Source organism: Phyllostomus hastatus, unplaced genomic scaffold, assembly GCF_019186645.2.
Source record: "Phyllostomus hastatus isolate PE091 unplaced genomic scaffold, TTU_PhHast_1.1 phas_scaffold_78, whole genome shotgun sequence".
In the NCBI taxonomy this organism is placed as follows: domain Eukaryota; kingdom Metazoa; phylum Chordata; class Mammalia; order Chiroptera; family Phyllostomidae; genus Phyllostomus; species Phyllostomus hastatus.
Genome location: NW_025334041.1, coordinates 71,756,053 through 71,773,667, shown reverse-complemented (window position 1 = coordinate 71,773,667; position 17,615 = coordinate 71,756,053). Strand labels below are relative to the sequence as shown.

At 36.7% G+C, this 17,615-nt stretch overlaps 1 protein-coding gene across 1 annotated transcript in view; it reads left to right on the top strand.

The window, feature by feature from the left end:
• Positions 1–17,615, top strand: part of RMND5A (required for meiotic nuclear division 5 homolog A) — a 64,714-nt gene that overhangs the window by 20,163 nt on the left and 26,936 nt on the right. The window contains exons 3-4 of the mRNA XM_045827457.1: positions 15,895–16,029; positions 17,422–17,522. Coding sequence (XP_045683413.1) covers positions 15,895–16,029; positions 17,422–17,522 — 236 coding nt within the window. The remainder of the gene's footprint in view (positions 1–15,894; positions 16,030–17,421; positions 17,523–17,615) is intronic.

Sequence of the window (17,615 nt, the reverse complement as noted above, 5' to 3'; positions counted from 1 at the left end):
AGGGCCTAAGGATTTGATCCAAGGAGAATTAGGGGAAAAGAGATTGAATGATAAAAGCAGTTGAGGCTGTCATTTACTGAGTGTTGAGTATGCTCAGTATATTTATTTATATCTCATCATGCAGGTACATTATTCCCCTTTTGCATATGAGGAAACTGAGACTCAAGAGATACTAACATACCCCAGGTGTACAGCTTCGAAGTGATGAATCAGGAGGTGGAAAAGATCTCAAGAATCTGTTCTTAAACACTGCTATAGTAAGAAATTAGGCCATCGCAGGGCTGGTGATGTTTTAAGGAGGAGAATAATGATTAAAAAAATTTTAAACCACATTTCCTTAACTGATCTTTTGCCGCTAGATGGAGTATGTACACTGGTGATGCAAATGCTGACTATACTGAAAAAACAAATGGAGTAATGCTATAAAAAAGTAGTATAGAATATTTTAAGATAGTTCTGGTGAGCAGTTTGAAACTGCCTTTTATGTAGATATGACTGAAGTATGAGAGGAGAAAAAACATACCAGAGGGCGATAATGTCTTGAGTTTAGCCATAAGTGGTAGTTTAGATAGACTATGTGGGTGAGGTCAGATGTTCTAGCTCTGAAGTTCTGTTATTAATGTAATGGGTAAATCCTTGTGTAGTAGAGAGATATTACTGTTAATGCAAGGGAAAGGGAATAACAAAGAGAAAATTCACTCAGTTTAAAAAGAAAAATTGCTGAGTTCTGATATATCTGATAGATAATTTGATATATATTTTAGGTAGAATTTTTAGAATTATTTGAAAGGAATAATAAAGTTATAAAGAGACAACAGCGATTAAAAAGCTAAGAACATTTTCACTAAAAAGAAAACATCAAACTAAGTCCCCTCCTCAGAATTACTAGTGAGTAATCCAAGAAAGTATAGTAGACAATGTGTCTAAATTTTTGCAAGGTATTTATTAAAATCTTATATTTTTGTGGTCAAGATGGAAGATGTTTTTTATGGGGTTTGAATAGGACCAGCCATGTTCTCAGTAGTCAATTCACTTTGGCCAGAGTGCATGCTCTTGAGAATGGGCTTGATTCCCCCAGGCTTGGCCACAGTTATTTGTTGCAGGGAGGGTGTTTCAAGGTGCTTCTCTAGTGTCTTTCTTATTAGAGCTCTTACAGAAAGAAGGGCTGGGAATGTGTGAGCCTACGAGTGATTTCAAGAGACCCTGGTTACCTGAGCCTTTCTTTAAATCCAGCTTCATTGAGCAAAAGGTACTTGTTTATAGGAACCAAGAATCCTGACTCCTGCAAGCAGCTAGATGCTCTCTGGGTCTCTTTGCTTGTGTTGGGTTTTCAGTGCCTGTGAAACAATATTGGTTTTGCCCTTTCAGTATCAAGAGCATTCTCGAAAGAGAAGGTGAGTTCTGCTTTCACTGCTCTCTGTCGCATTACATCATTAGCTCTAAGCTATGGGCCTATCTTGTTCTTACTATACTTCTGCTGTGAGCAGAATGAAACAACATTTTTAGTTAATAATAGTAATTATTTGTTGAATTATAGTCCAGTCCTCAGAGGAAAGCCTGGACCTTTGCAATCAGATCTTGTATTAGGATGCAGGATCAGGGAATTCTCCTGGACCTGGAGGTGGTACAGACACGTTTTTGCCTGAGGCTACAAAATGAAATAGCTGTGCTTGGTTTAGTATCCAAGTCAGATTGGGTTGAGAGGTTGGAAAAAGGATTTTACACATGTTAAGCTGTGTCAACTAATCTGGTCTGTAATTTGTATTCAAGTGATTTATGTTTTCTAAAATGAAGATTCTTTTAAATGTAGAATGGAAGATTTGGTGACAAGACCTGCCTCTCAGATTCAGCTACTGTGTATCGAAGGCTTCCTGTGGGATAGGTCCTGGTAGAGTTTTGTGTACATTATTAATTTCATCTTTACCAACGTTTTGTAAGGTAGGGATTATTGTCTGCAGATGGAGATGCGAAAACTAAGTCTTTGATTAAGTAACCTCCCTGAGATCACAGAACTAGAAAGCAAATGGAAGAGCTGGGCTAAAAACCCAAATTTTAAGACTTTGAGGAGCTTTTCTTAAGTGGAATTCCTTGAGGGAATTAATCACTAGTGACCTGAATTTCTTTCCACTTTATCTAAATGGTAAGAGGTATGTGCCATCTTTGGGAGAATTAGTAAAATAGTTACTCAGATTTCTCTATTCTGTTCAGATAAATAGGTAGTTAGAGAAGCAGCTCACCAGACCAAAAGGTGTGTAAAACAATGTGCAAAATAATTATGAGGGGATGGGTATGCAAGTGTGACAGATGGTTAAATTATAGAGAATTTTAAGGATCTTAAAAGCCAAGCAGAGTAGTTTGGCATACCTCTGACCATGCTACATTACTCTCCTTTGTTTATAAAGTAAAAACTAATCAGTTTGGCTTTATCCCCCCTCTTCACCCCCTTTCCTTGATCTGGCAAAACCTACCCGGAGTAGCCAAAGAACTTATTATGAACTAGGGGGTGTGGGCTGCATGAGGAAATGGCGGATACAGGGTGGAGAGGGGTTAAGGAGGAAAATTGGGACAGCTGTAATAGCATAATCAATAAAATTATATATTTTAAAAAAGAAAACCAAAGTAGATATGGTGTGAATATCATACAGTGGAGAGAATGGAATGTCTAAAAAGGTGGCATCTACATCTAAAAAAGGGCATCTGAAAATGCTGATTATGACACACTACTAAATTTATTTTCTAGTCTATAGTTAGCAAAGCACTACTGTTTGGTATATTCCTAAATATGGGTTATTTCATCATAGGGCATGTGCCTTATCATCAGCTTTATTGGTGTTGCTAAATTTTTCCCTGAAGGTTTTATATCAATTTGCAATCCTACCATTACATATGAGTTCTTCTTTCCTAGATTCTCATGTATGCTTGGTGTTACCAGCTTTTTAAAAATTTTAAATTATTCATGTGGAATAATCTTTTTCTACATTTGATTATTACAATTTTTCCCTTTTGTGAGTTTCTTGCTTATTTTTTGCCCTTTTATTTTTTTCTGTTAGGTTGTTGGTCTTTACTTTTGATTGGTAGGAATTAAAAAAAAACTTTTGGATACTAATCTTTTGTGGGTTATATGTGAAGTAGATATTATTTCAGACTGAATGGAGCTAAAATGCAAATCTTATTCTCTTTTAAATTTTCTTTGAAGTATAGCTGTTATTCTTAAACTAGATTAGCTGGTTGCTTAGAAGCAAAATTTTTTCCTGGTAGGTGCAACAATAGCCCAAAAGTGCCAACTTTTTTTCAAAAATAGATGGGGGAGTTAAAAAATTAATAGTATTAAAGAATTGGCCCTTAGGAATTAAAACAAATGCTGCATTTGATCATGTACTGTTAACATTGTGTTCAATAATTTTATAAAATATATTTCAGAATTGGATTGTTTTTAGATGGTGAACAATGAAAGCCTAAGGTTTGACCAGTTTGTAAGCATGCTCATGTTATGGTTAAAGTGATAGGACGGTCTGTTTAGATTTCAGTTTCATAATTTATCCTTCCTCTGCCTCCGCTTCCAGATTTTAAAACTTAATAGTCCAAAATGTGAATGATGCTAAAAGTACATGAGATGGCTTATGAATTAGTGTGTCTTGGATTTCTCTTTCCAAGTCATAATGTCTTCTCTAGGCAGACACACCCTTGAATGTATGCTTTCCTTTTTTTTTTTGGAAGGTTAACATAGTCCTTTTATTATGGGTCAAGTGGGTATCCAATAGGAAGACAAGGCATTTTAACTAATGAACCTTCCCCTTATACAATGTGGAAGAGAGATAATAAGCTTCACAGTCTTCAGTCTTGGGATGAGGATGTTCTTCTCTGTCTTACTCCTTCCATATCTCTTTCATGTGTTTTATTTTTGATTCTTTGAATCCTGCCTTCACATTTAAGAACATCTTTCCAGGTCCTTCCTCCCTCCCTTCCTTTCTTAATCATCACCCCAGGACATGCTTAGTGATTTTAGAGAGAGAGAGGAACATTGATCCATTGCCTCCCATACATGCCCATGCTGGGGATTGAGCCTGCAGACTTTTGGTGCATGGGACCATACTCCAACCAACTGAGCCACCTGGCCAGGGCTTCTCTTCTTTTTTTCAAAAGGAAAAAGTATAACAAAACAGAAGTGTTAATAATAGATGTATCTCTTCATTAGCCACTTGGTTGGTTTAGAGTGCTGCTGATTTTCTGGGCAGCCTTGCAAACTAGGTTGGTCACCTAGCAACAGAAGCCACAACTGATCCTAGCTCTGATGCAATAGTAAGAATGTGCAGTTATAACAAAAGGAGTTCTGACACTGTATTGCATTTCCTCATCCTCTTTTTAAAATAATTTTAGCTTTCATTTTTTTACTATAGGTGAACAGAAAATAACCTATGAAAAAAGTTTACTTATCTACCTTAGTGGTTTGAATTAGAAAATCAGAATGGTAGAAGGGAGTTCAGAAATTTTCATTGAATTTGTTGCTTATTCACATTTTAGCTGTATTTTCCAAGACTAGCAAGTTAAGTTGTATTATTTGAATGTAGTAGAGCTATCCTGAATGTTAAGGGTGTATGATTTTGCTTACCTGTATAGATATGACAGTGGTATATAAAGGTACCATGCAAATAAAGGTACATGAAAAGCATCGTTGTAAAACTGTTTAAATTTGTTGAAATATTAGACTCTTATATTTTAAAGTTTCCTAGATGATCAAAGCTTCCTTTTGGTACGTAAAGGAAAGATTTGAAGGAATTCTTCTGTTTGATCTGCACAGTTAACTCTGGTGGTAGTTATTAACATTCTGACTTAATGCATACTGCCAAATAAAATTGTCTGTTTTAACTTGATCTGTGCTTTGAGCTGAGCAAAGTTGTTTTATTTCTTTACTGTAGAATAGACACCTGGTATATTTGTTGGGAGTTGATAGGGTTGGAGAATAATCATTAAATGAACAAGTAGAAATCTGAACATTGTATGTGGATTGAATGAGGTTGATAGATTGGTGAAGATTCTTAATTAATCTCACTTATTCTTCTTTATAGGATTCACTTAGCCATTTAGGGAGTTATTGGCAGATTCCTGAGTTTGTAATAAGATCTGTCATCTTCATTCATTTGAATGACCCTTTTTTCTCTGGGGGAGTAAAATATGAGAGTATCCGTAACATCAGTCACCCTTGTAGGCCTCTACTTTAGAAGGGGAACAAAGCACCGTCTCTACTTCCAGTGTTCTAGTTGTCATAGAGAGCATGAAGGTAAAATAATTTGGTTAATGGTATTGATGGACTATTATAAAATCATCAAAACAGGCAGAAGCATCTGGAGGAGCAGATACGAAATTAGAGAACTTGATCCATGCTTGCTCTTCAGAGCTAGGGGTAGTCTATTTAGTATGTGCATGAAAGCTGTTGCTTTAGCTTTCATGCGCATACTCCATATTATCTAGTTACTCTGTATTATCTCCATTTTTTAAGTTAAATACGTACTAGTCCAAGGAAGATGTCTATGAAAAGAAAATGAATAAAAATTAGGACTGACAGTAATTTTACTTTTTTGTTTTTTGTCAGAGTATTTCCAAATTTTAATGTATGTATTTAGTTTTAGGCTATTGACTTGGCATCTAAGAATAGGCTAGATAGCTCTTTAAAGAAAAATGTGCTTAATTTTGGAGAAGAGACCTCTAATGCACTTTGGTGGTATAAATGGTGGGAGTTTTGCAGTTTCTACTGCAGATTACCCTGTACCTGTTCCTGCATGTACTATAAAATAATCCTGTGTTGTTTGGATTATAGTTTCAATTAATCTAATGATCTTGTCTAATTAAATTGATATGCCTTAAAAAAGAAAAAGAAATTCAAGAGGTCTGTTGAGGGTATTGCCAATGAAAGGTAAAGGGGGTGGAAGTAAAATCGGGCAGGGAAAAATTTCAGATCACAAGGTGGACTTGTTCTTCCTTCATGTGGGATGTTCCAGGTTGCCCTCTGGTATCATTTCCCTACTGTCTGAAGAACTTACTTTAGCAGTTCTTTTACAGCAGGTTTTCTGGTGTTAGCTTCAACTTGCCTTCATCAGAGAATCATTCCTGAAGGATATTTTCACTTGATATAAAATTCTGGGATGACAGTTTTTTGCATTCAGTACTTGAAAAATGTCATGTTACTTCGTTTTGGTCTCCATGGTTTCTTTTGAGAAATCTGGTCATTGGAATCATAGTTCTCTTATAAGGAATGCATTACTTTTCTTTAGCTACTTTCAAGAATATTTTCTTTGCAAACAAACAGATTGCATTTTTCTTTCAAAATGTAAATAACTGCGCTACAGTCTTTGATGATTCTGGCATCTGCATCATCTCAGCATTGGTGTCTGTTGAATGTCTTTTCCCATGAAAGTTTAGATTTTCCTGGTTCTTTGTATACCAAATAATTCTGCATTGTATCCTAGATGTTTTTATTTTATTTTTAATTTTTCTACTTTTTTTCATCTTTCAATTAGAGTTAACATATAGTGTTATATTAGTTTCCAGTGTACAGTGGGGTAATTGGACATTTCATTAACTTGCAAAGTGATCATCTCGATAATTCTAACATCCACCCAACACTATACATAGTTACTACAATATTGGCTAAATTCCTTATGCTGCACTTTACATCTCTGTGACTATTTTATATCTGCTGATTCATGTTTCTTAATCCCTTCACCTTTTCACTCAGTCTCCTAACCCCTCTCCTATTTGGCAACCATCAACTTGTTCTCTTTATATATGAGTTTGTTTCTGTTTTGTGTGTTTGTTTTGTAGATTCCATATAAAGGTGAATCCATATGGTATTTGTCTGGTTTATTTCATTTAGCATAGTACCCTCTAAGTCCATCTGTGTTGTTGCAAATGACCAGCTTTCATTCCTTTATGGCTGAGTAATGCTCCATTGCATATATGTCCTACATCTTCTTTATCCACCTGTCTATTGATTGACACTTAGATGTTTTCTATATCTTGACTGTTGTAAATAATGGTGGATAAACATGTGGGTGCATAAACTTTTCCAATTAGTATTTTGGATTTCTTTTGGTAAATATCAAGAAGTGAAATTGCTGGGTCATATGTTAGTTCTATTTTTGATTTTTTGAGGAACCCCATACTTTTTTTTTTCATAGTGGCTGCACCAATTTGCATTCCCACCAACAGTGCAAATGGGTTCCCTTTTCTCTAAAACCTTGTGAACACTTGTTTGATTTATTGATGATAGCCATTCTGAAAGGTATGAGGTGACCACACCTCATTGTCTTAATTTACATCTCTCTGATGATTAGTGATGTTGAGCATCTTTTCATATGTCTGTTGGCCAACCATCTCTATGTCCTCTTTGGTGAAATGTCTATTCAGGTCCTCAGGCATAGTGTGTGTGTGTGTGTGTGTGTGTGTGTGTGTGTGTGTGTGGTGTTATATGAGTTCCTTATATGTTTTTTTAATTAAGATTTTATGTATTTATTTTTAGAGAGAAGGCGGGGAGGGAGAAAGAGAGGGAGAGAAACATCAGTGTGTGGTTGCCTCTAGCACAACCCCACTGGAGACCTGGCCCTCAACCCAGGCTTGTGCCCTCACTGGGGATAGAACCCATGACCCTTTGATTCACAGGCTGGCACTCAATCCACTGAGCCATACCAGCCAGGGCAAGTTCCTTATATGTTTTGGACATTAACCCCTTATCAGATATGTCATTGGCAAATGCCCATCTAGTGGGTTATTTTTTGGTCTGTTGATGGTTTCCTTCACTATGCAAACCCTTTTTATTTTGGTGTAGTCCCATTTATTTATTGTTTCTTTTGTTTCCCATGATCAAGAAGACATATAAAAATATTACTAAGAGCAATGAAAGAGTTTTCAATGTTACCTCCTAAGAGTTTTATGGTTTCAGGTGTCATATTTAAGTCTTTAATCCATTTTTTTCCTTTTTTTGAATTTATTGAGGAGACACTAGTTAACAAAATTATACAGATTTCAGGTGCACAATTCTATAACACATCATCTATACTCTGTATTGTATGTTCATCTCGAAAAGTCAAGTCTCCTTCCATCACCATTTATCCCCCTATACCCTCCTTCACCTCTCCCCACCCACCTTTCCACACCTGCTACAATTGCCACATTGTTGTCCATGTCCATGAGTTTCTTCTCTGCTCAATTTCTCCACTCCTTCTGACTCCGCCCCCCACCCAGACAATTGTCAACTGGCTGGTTATTTATGAGTCTGTCAATATTTTGCTTGTTAGTTCATTTTGTTCATTAGATTCCACATTTGAGTGAAATCTTTTGGAACTTGTCTCTCTGACTGGCTTATTTCACTTAGCATGGATGGACTTCAAGAGCATTATGCTGTCTCCTTAATCCATTTTGAGTTCATTCTTGTATATGGTATAAGAAAGTTAAATAGAAAAAAAAAGTTAAATAGTTTCATTTTTTTTGTATGTATCTCTTTAGCTTACCCAATACCATTTATTGAAGAGATTGTTTTTACCCTATGGTATATTCTTGCCTCCTTTGTCATAGATTAACTGATCATAGAGGCATAGATTTATGTCTTTTTAAAAATATATATTTTACTGATTTATGCTATTTCAGTTGTCCCAGTTTTTTCCCCTTTGTCGCCCTCTGCCCAGTATCCCCATTCACTCCAGTGATCCCCCTCTTTAGTTCATGTCTGTGGATCATGCATATCCGTTCTTTGGCTACTCCATTACCTATACTGTTCTTAACATCCCCCTAATTTTTACCTGCCAGTTTGTGCTTCTTAATCCCTGCACCTTTCCCCCTGTTATCCCCTTCCTACTGATAACCCTCCAAATGATCTCCATATCTATGCTTGTTTGCTTAGTTTGTTATTTGGATTCAATTATTGATAGCTGTGAATTTATTGCCATTTTAATGTTCATCATTTTAGTCTTTTTTTTATATAATTCCCTTTAGCATTTCATATAATAATGGCTTGGTGATGATGAACTCCTTTAGTTTTACCTTCTCAGGGGAGCACTTTATCTGCTCTTTCATTCTAAATGATATGTTTTATGGATAGTGTAATCTAGGTTGTGAGTCCATGCTTTTCATCACTTTGAGTACTTCTTGCCAGTACTTTCTAGCTTGCAAAATTTCTTTTGAGAAATCAGCTGACAGTCTTACTGGGATTCCTTTGTAAGTAACTATCTGCTTGTCTCTTGTTGCTTTTAAGATTCTTTATCTTTAACATTTGGCATTTTAATATGATATGTCTTGGTGTGGTCCTTTTTGGGTCCATCTTGTTTGGGACTCTGTGAGCTTCCTGGACTTGCATGTCTGTTTTCTTCACCAAATTAAGGCAGTTTTCTTTCATTATTTTTTCAAATAAGTTTTCAATTTCTTGCTTTTCTTTTTCTTTCTCTGGCACCCCTATGATTTGGATGTTGGTGTGTTTAAAGTTGTCCCAGAGGTTCCTAAGCCTATCCTTTTTTTTTTTTTAATTCTTTTTTCTTTCTGCTGTTCTGATTGAATGCTTTTTCCTTCCTTGTGTTCCAAATCATTGATTTGATTCTTGGCTTCATCCTCGCCACTTTTTTATGGTGTTGAAGTACCTAGTGAGTTCTTAAGAGCATCTTGATAACCAGTGTTTTGAACTGTGCATATAATAGGTTGCTTATCTATTTCATTTAGTTCTTTTTCTGGAGTTTTGTTCTGTCCTTTCATTTGGGCAATATTTCTTTGTCTCCTCACTTTGGCAGTCTCCCTGTGCTAGTTTTTGTGTATTAGGTAGAGCTGCTTTGACTCCCTGTCTTAGTGCACCTGTTAAGTTGTATGGGTCATTGCCTTAAATAATTGCCAGGGCTGGACAACCTGTGTCACTGCTCTGTCACTCTGTGGGGGAGGGCTTGCAGGGGGACAAAGCAGCTACCTGGCCTCTGGAGTTTTGCCCAGGGGGAAGCTGTCTCCCCACTCGCACTTCACTTTCTCCCCATATGCCACTGGTGCCCTTTCAGCTGTTTCCCTGCTGCTGAATCCCAGAGGGTGTGGGTCTTTGTGAGCCCTAAGTCTGTTGCAGGCCCTTTAAGAGGATGCAGTTTCTTCTGCAGCCCCAACCAGCACTGGTTTTACATCTAGAAGTAATGGGGAGTTATCTTCCTGGTGCTGAGACCTGGGCTGTGATCCCTGGCTCCTGAGGTATCCCTCCCATTTCTTATCCATCATACATAATTGTGGTACCAGCTGTTCCCATCTCTGTGTCTCTCTGTGTCACTCTGCATCTCTGCCCCTCCTACCTGTCTGGATGAATGTGGCTTCTTTAAATCTTTGGTTGTTGGACTTCCACACAGCTTTATTTTCTGTTTTGGATGATATTTGTTTTGTAGTGTAGCTGTCTTTTTTGCTATAGTTGTGTGCAGAGGCAAGGCATGTTTACCTACATCTCTATCTTGACCAGAAGTTCTCTGGATTTATTTCTAGGCTCTCTGTTCTGTTTCATTGATCTATGTGTCTTTTTATGCCAGTAGCATGCTGTTTTGATTACTATAGTTTTGTAGTATAGTTTGATATCAGATTATCAGGATGCTTCAAGAACTCACTGGGATACCTCTAACTTTATTCTTCTTAAGATTGCTTTGGCTATTCAAGGTCTTTTGTGGTTCCATGCACATTTGAGGATTATTTGTTCTAGTTCTGTGAAAAGTACCATTGGTATTTTGTTAGGGATTGCATTGGACCTGTAGGTTATTTGGGGTAGTACAGACATTTTAATGATGTTGATTCTCTGTATCATGAACACAGTTTATGTTTCTGTCTATTTGTATCTTCTTCTGTTTCTTTCTTCAATGTCTTTAGTTTTTTGAGTACAGGTCTTAGTTAAATTTATTTCTAGCTATTTTATATTTTTAAATTTAATTGTAAATAGGATTGTTTTCTTAATTCTCTTTCTGACAGATCGTTATTGGTATAAAAAATGCAACCAACTTTGAATATTAATTTCATTTCCTGCTACTTTACTGAATTCATTTATCAGTTCTAATAGTTTTGGTGGATTTTTTAGGGGTCTCTCTATATGTAGTATCATGTCATCTATAAATAACGACTTTTTTTCCTTTCCAATCTGGATGCTTTTTTTTCCTTATTGTTTTTGCTAGGACTTCCTGTACTATGTTGAATAAAGTGGTGTATGTGGACATCCTTGTCTTTTTTCTAATCTTAAAGCTTTTCGCTTTTCACTAGTGAATATGATGTTAGCTATGGGTTTGTCATATATGGAATTTATCATGTTGAATAAGTTTTTTCTGTCTTCACTTTGCTGAGAGTATTAATTATAATAAGTGTTGGATTTTGTCAAATATTTTTCTAAAATCATTTGATTTTTATCCTTATTGTGTTTTAGGCAGTTATTATAAATTTAATTGATTTATAGATGTTGGACCACCTTTGCATCTCAGGAATAAATCCCACCTGATCATTGTGTGTCATATTTTTAATGTATTGAAAAATTTAGTTTACTAATATTTTGATGAGGATTTTTGCACCTGTATTCATCAGACATATTCACCTTAATTTTAATTTTTGTAATGTCTTTCTTTGGTTTTGGTCTGAGGGTAATGCTTGCCTTGTAAAATGAGTGTGGGATCCTAGCCTCCTTTTCAGATTTTTGGAACAGTTTGAGAAGGATAGGCATTAATTCTTTACATGTTTGGTAAAATTCACCTGTGAAGCCATTGGTCCAAAATTTTTTGTTTGTTGGGAGGTTTTTGATTACTGATTGATTTTGTTAGTACTTACTGGTCTGTTTCTTCCTTATTTAGTCTCGGAAGATTGTACATTTATAGGACTTTACGCATTTTTTCCAGTTTGTTTAATTTGTTGGCATATAATTGTAGTATGTTCTTATAATCTTTTGTATTTCTCCGGTGTTGGTTGTCATTTCTCCTCTTTTATCTCTGTTTTTATTTATTTAGGCCCTCTTTTCTTGATGAGTCTGGCTAAAGGTGTATCAATTTTGTAATATTTTCAAAGAACCAGGACTTGGTTTCATTGATCTTTTGTATTTTTTTAGACTCAATTTTGTTTATTTTTGCTTTGATTTTTATTATTTCCTTCCTTCTCCTTACTTTGGGTTTTGTTCTTTTTTCTAATCCCTTTATGTGTAAAATTAGATTGTTGATTTGAGAATTTTCTTGTTTCTTGAGGTAAGCCTGTATTGCTATGAATTTTGCTCTAAGAACTGCTTTGGCTGTGTTCCATAGATACTTTGGGGTCATTGTATTTTCATTTCATTTGTCTTAAATATCTTTTGATTTATTTCTTGATACCATTGTTAGCCCACATATTTAATAGCATGATAAATCATGGTCCATGTTTTTGTGTGTTTTTTAGTTTTCTTCTTATAATTGGTTTTTAGTTTTATATCTTTGTGATTGGAGAAGATGTTTGATATGATTTCTTGATATGATTTCAATCTTCTTAAATTTATCGATACTTGTTTTTTGGCTTACCGTGTGATATATCCTGGAAAATGTTCCATATGCACTTCAAAAGAATGTGTACTCTGCTTCTGTGTGAAATGTGTATCCTGGACATTTTTAATGTTCTGTTATGAGACTCTACGTTTTGTTTAAATTCTATGGAAAATATTGATGTTTTTGTTTTAGTATGCAGTTGACCTGGAGGTAGGTTCATTACACAAGTTGTGACCAGTTTTCTCTGAGTTGTAGTTTCAATGTCAGCTTTGTTTACAAAGGTATTACAGAGCTATTTCATTGTGTCCTGTTTCTGTGCCAACCAGTAGCCATTTTAGGACTTGGAAACCAGGTCCTGTCCCCTAGTTCAGTTTTCAGTCTGTGGTGTGCTGCTTAGGGTCATAACCAGGCCCATGCAACTCAAGTATAAGCCGAGGAGTTCATAAACAACTTTAAGGGGTCACTTTTCTAAGTTCTTCCCTCTCTGTGTCTTTCTGGTACTTTACGGTTCTCTAGGGCTACTATTTTGGTAATCTGGTCAGAAAGCTGCGGCTTCACTTACCTGCCTTGATGGTGTCTGTATCTGGGCCTAGATAGTGGAAGGACAGAGAGCAAAGATGCATTAGGGGGTTTCCCCCCTCTCTTGGGTCCATAACTCCTCTGACTGGAAAGGACCCTCACTTTCAGAGCTTTAGATAGCTTGCTGTGGTGGGCAGAGTTCTAAAGCTACCTTCCTAAGATTCTTGTTCCCTTGTTATTCAATCAAACATTAATCTAGGTACTGCTGTGAAGGGACTTGACAGATATAATTAAGATTACTAAATAGTTGGCCTTAAAATGGGGAGATTATTTAGGTGGTCCCAATATAATACCCTGAGCCCTTAAAAGCAGCAGAGGTGGGCAGGGAGATTCAAAGTGTGAGAGGGATGTCATTTCTGTCATTGGCTTTGAAGATAGGAGACAGGGCATGAGGCCTGGAATGTGAGTAGCCTTTAGAAACTGAGAACCACCCCTACTCTAGTCAGTAAGGAAACAGGGACTCTAGCCCTACAACTGCATGGGACAATTCTAACAGCAGCCTAGAAACCTAGAAATGGGTTTCTTCCTGGATTCCTGATAAGAGGCCAGATCACTGCCACCTTTATTTCAGTTTTGTGGCACCTGGAGCAGAGAAATATCTGAGTCTATTGGATTTCTGACCTACAGAGCTGTGAGGTAATAAAATTGTGTTTTAAGTTGCAATAGAAAATGAATATACCTGCAGACTGCCTTGAGCTAGAGGTGGAAGAAAATAAAGGGAGGGGTAAAAGGCATGCAATTTCCCTTATTCTCTGAATAGTGGGAAAGCCCATTCCTCTTCCTTATGGCAAAACCAAATGGCTTTCCCTAGAGCTCTCTGTTCACATTGTGGGCACCAAGTTCTGGGTTTTGGCTGCATTGCATCCACCTGAGAGATCTTGAGGAGAGAGAGAAGTAGTAAACTTACTACCAGTTCTATGACCTTTCTCAATCTATGGACTACTGTTCACTTTTTAGTGTCCCCAAATAGCTGCTTTATTTATTCTGTCCTGATTTTATAACTGCATTCAGTGGGAGAGACAGGGTAGAGTGTGCTTACTTGACCTTATCCAGAACTGAATTGGTTTATTATGAAAAGAATTTTGTTTTTTGTGTGGAGAGTGGTAATCTCCAGTGGTAGTTTCTGCTAATACTTTAGTGTACATTCTTGCATATTTTTTCTTAAACATTTGTAGGTGTTCTTTTTAAAACAACAACAACAATAAAAATGGGGTCATAATTTTGTAGAGGCTGCTTTTTAAAAAAATTTTATTTAAATTGTTGTTGTAGTACAATTTTCTATCTTTTACTCCCATCCCAACCCACCCACCCAACCCTCCCCTCCTTCCTCCCATTTTGAGGCTGCTTTTTTTCACTTAAAGTATTGCGGGCATTTTTACATGTTAGTAGATACACAGTAATGAACCTCACTTTTTAATTGTGAATAGTAATACTAAAATAGTAGCGACTACCATTTCATTTAACCAGTATGGGAGTATAGTTAATTTGCTAGGGCTGCTATAATAGTATCACAGACGAGGTGGCTTAAACAAACATTTATTTTCCACAATCTTGGAGACTAGAAGTTTGAGATCAAGGTGTTGGCAGGATTGCTTTCCTCTGAAGCTTCTCTGCTTGGGTTGTAGATGGCCATCTTCTTCCTGTGTCTTCACATGGTGTCTTAGTCAGCTTATGACATTTTACAATACCATAGACTGGGTAGTTTAAACAAAAAAAAATTATTTTCTTACAATTCTGGAGACTGAGAAGTTCAAGATCAAGGTCCTAGCCAATTTATTTTCTGTTCAGGGCAGACAACCTCCTTTCTGGCATGCTGATGACTTACTTCTCACTACATCCTCAGATGGTGGGAAGTGGTAGGGAGAAGAAGGGGGGTAGAGCATACAAGAACACATGCTCTGGTGTTTCTTCCTGGTTTTCCCTTACGACTTCATTTAACCTTTATCACCTCCTTACGGACAATTGTAGTCATACGCAGTTAGACCTTCCATGTAGGAATTGGGGCGGGGGGGGGCACACAAACATTCAGTCCGTCGCACATGGTCTTCCCTCTGTACCTGTCTGTGTCTTAATTTCCTTTTCTTTAAAAAATTAGGATACCAGTCCTAGTGGATTAGGACCCACCCTAAAGACCTCATTTTAACTTGGTGTATATTGGGAGTTAGGATTTCAACACAGAAATTTTGAGAGGATGCAGTGCAGCCCATGATAGGGTGGTAGTGTTATTTTCTCCCCTTAAGGTAAGGAAGCTGAGGCTCAAAAACCTTGTGTAATGTGGCCGAGATCACACAGTTGATAAAGGATAGAACCAGGATTCAAATCCAGGTAGATTGGCTCCAGAGCCTGCTTTCTTAACCACCTGGTCATGCCCCTACCTCGATTGCCCACTTTGGCACTGCAGTTGTTGTCAAGTTAAACTTGATTATTTAACTAATTCTGTATTGAGCATATGGGTTTTCACTCCTTTTTTTATCCTATTAGTACTGCATTGAACATGATTTTACAGGCATCACTATGAACCTCTGAAAATAATTGCTATTGTATAATGCCTAGAAATCAGTTACTCACAGAAATTATTATTAAATTTATATGTTTTTGGGAAGTGCCCTCTAAAACATCACCTGTTTATTCTCCCAGCAATAACCAATGAGTGTCAAGTTTTAGAAAGGTGCAATGGAAAAACTACTTCCTGTCTCAGGCTACAGATGAATTTGAATTAGGTACTTATTGGGGGTATCTCAGAGTGAAATGAAGGCCATTCTTTCTTTTAGATAGGGTGAAAACTGTATACAGTGATACATCCTAATCAATTCATGAGTTACTTTCTTTTTTGCAGAATTTTGATTCTGACATAAGCAGTGTGGGAATAGATGGCTGCTGGCAGGCAGACAGCCAGAGGCTTCTCAATGAGGTGATGGTGGAGCACTTCTTTCGACAAGGAATGCTGGACGTAGCCGAGGAGCTCTGCCAGGTAACAGTGTGCCAACTGTGAGAAGGTGAAAAAGAAACAAAGGAACTCTTCGTGGAGTTTTGAGTCTTCTTTTAGCCATAGATAGATTTTTAGTATTTTAATTATCAGGGCTGACCTCATTTTACTAGGAGATCTTGTTTGTAATTAGAGAAAATTAATAATCCTAGAACTTCTTAACTGGATTATTTCCTTATTCCTGCCCCAAAATGTTGGTTCTGAGTCCTCAACAAAATCATCAGAAGGGATGCTACTGTCTTCATTTACTCTTTTGATAGGGAAGGTTAGTATAGAAAAGAACAAAGAGGTTTATGTCTGGCCTTCTGTTCCAGCCCAACTTGAAGAATTTCATCAAACGAATTTCAAGCTAAAATTTACTTCAGATGCGTATCATTTATCTTTTATTTCTATTAGACATAAGTATAGGGATCTCAGAACAGTTTACCAAATACCATCTAATCATAATGGTAGCAGCTGCTGTGTACTGAGTACTTACCACTTACCTTTATTTCTCATGGCAGTCCTCCTGGGAGGTAGCATCTGAGGTCTGGAGCAGTAACTTTCCCAAGGCCATACAGGTTCTTAGTAAAGTAAGTAGGTAGGATTCAGTCCCAAATTTATGCCTCTTCAAATTGAGTCCTCTGCTACCATGTGCTATTGTATTTTCTGATAAGAACGGATACTACACTTAATCTTAGCCAAAACGCAAAGGAGCTTTTTTATTGTATTTTCTGTTGAAGGAGTGTAAGGATTAAATAATTTAATTACAGGCTAGTCTGTAAACAAAACCTCTAGTCCTTTTATATTTTAAACAGATAAACTATAACTCATGTCTTTCTCCATACTTTATGAGAATTATATTTGTCTATATAAAATTCCTCAAGTAAATTGTCATTTAGGATTGTTTGTTTATAAGTGACAAAGACCCAAAATACCACTGACTTAAACAATTTTTTTTTGCACAGAAATAGGAAGTAGTAAGTCACCTACAGCATATACTATGTTCCATGAAGCTCTTAGGGACCAAGGCTCTTTGTAGCTGTCCTGTTTCTAAGCTGCCCCCGTCCTCGTGGTCTAGAGTACCAGTGAAGCTGTACCTTTTGGTATTCCAGGAAGGGGCAAAGAGTACATGCTTATAGGTCATTGGCTAGAACTTTGTGTTGCAATCATACCCAGCTTTATTTCACATGACTATATGCCAAGCTAAAATTTAGGGGTTCTTCTACTTTGGAAAAGGAGAAGGAATGATAATGGGTCTCAGTCATCAGTCTCTGCCATAGAAATACATGTTAAAAAGAAAGATCTTGAATGGTTTGTCCCATATTTAATTTATAATATGCTTTTAGTATATCTCTTTATCCCAATAACTGCTAACAAAAGTTCTATCTTTTTTAGGAATCTGGTCTTTCTGTAGACCCCAGTCAGAAAGAACCATTTGTGGAATTAAATCGAATATTAGAAGCGTTAAAAGTCAGAGTTCTGAGACCTGCTCTGGAGTAAGTTACTGAGTTTGTTTTCTTTTGAATACTTTGAGAGAACCCTGTAAGAAAACTTCTTTAGAAAACACATTAGAGATTTTGAGATCTGTA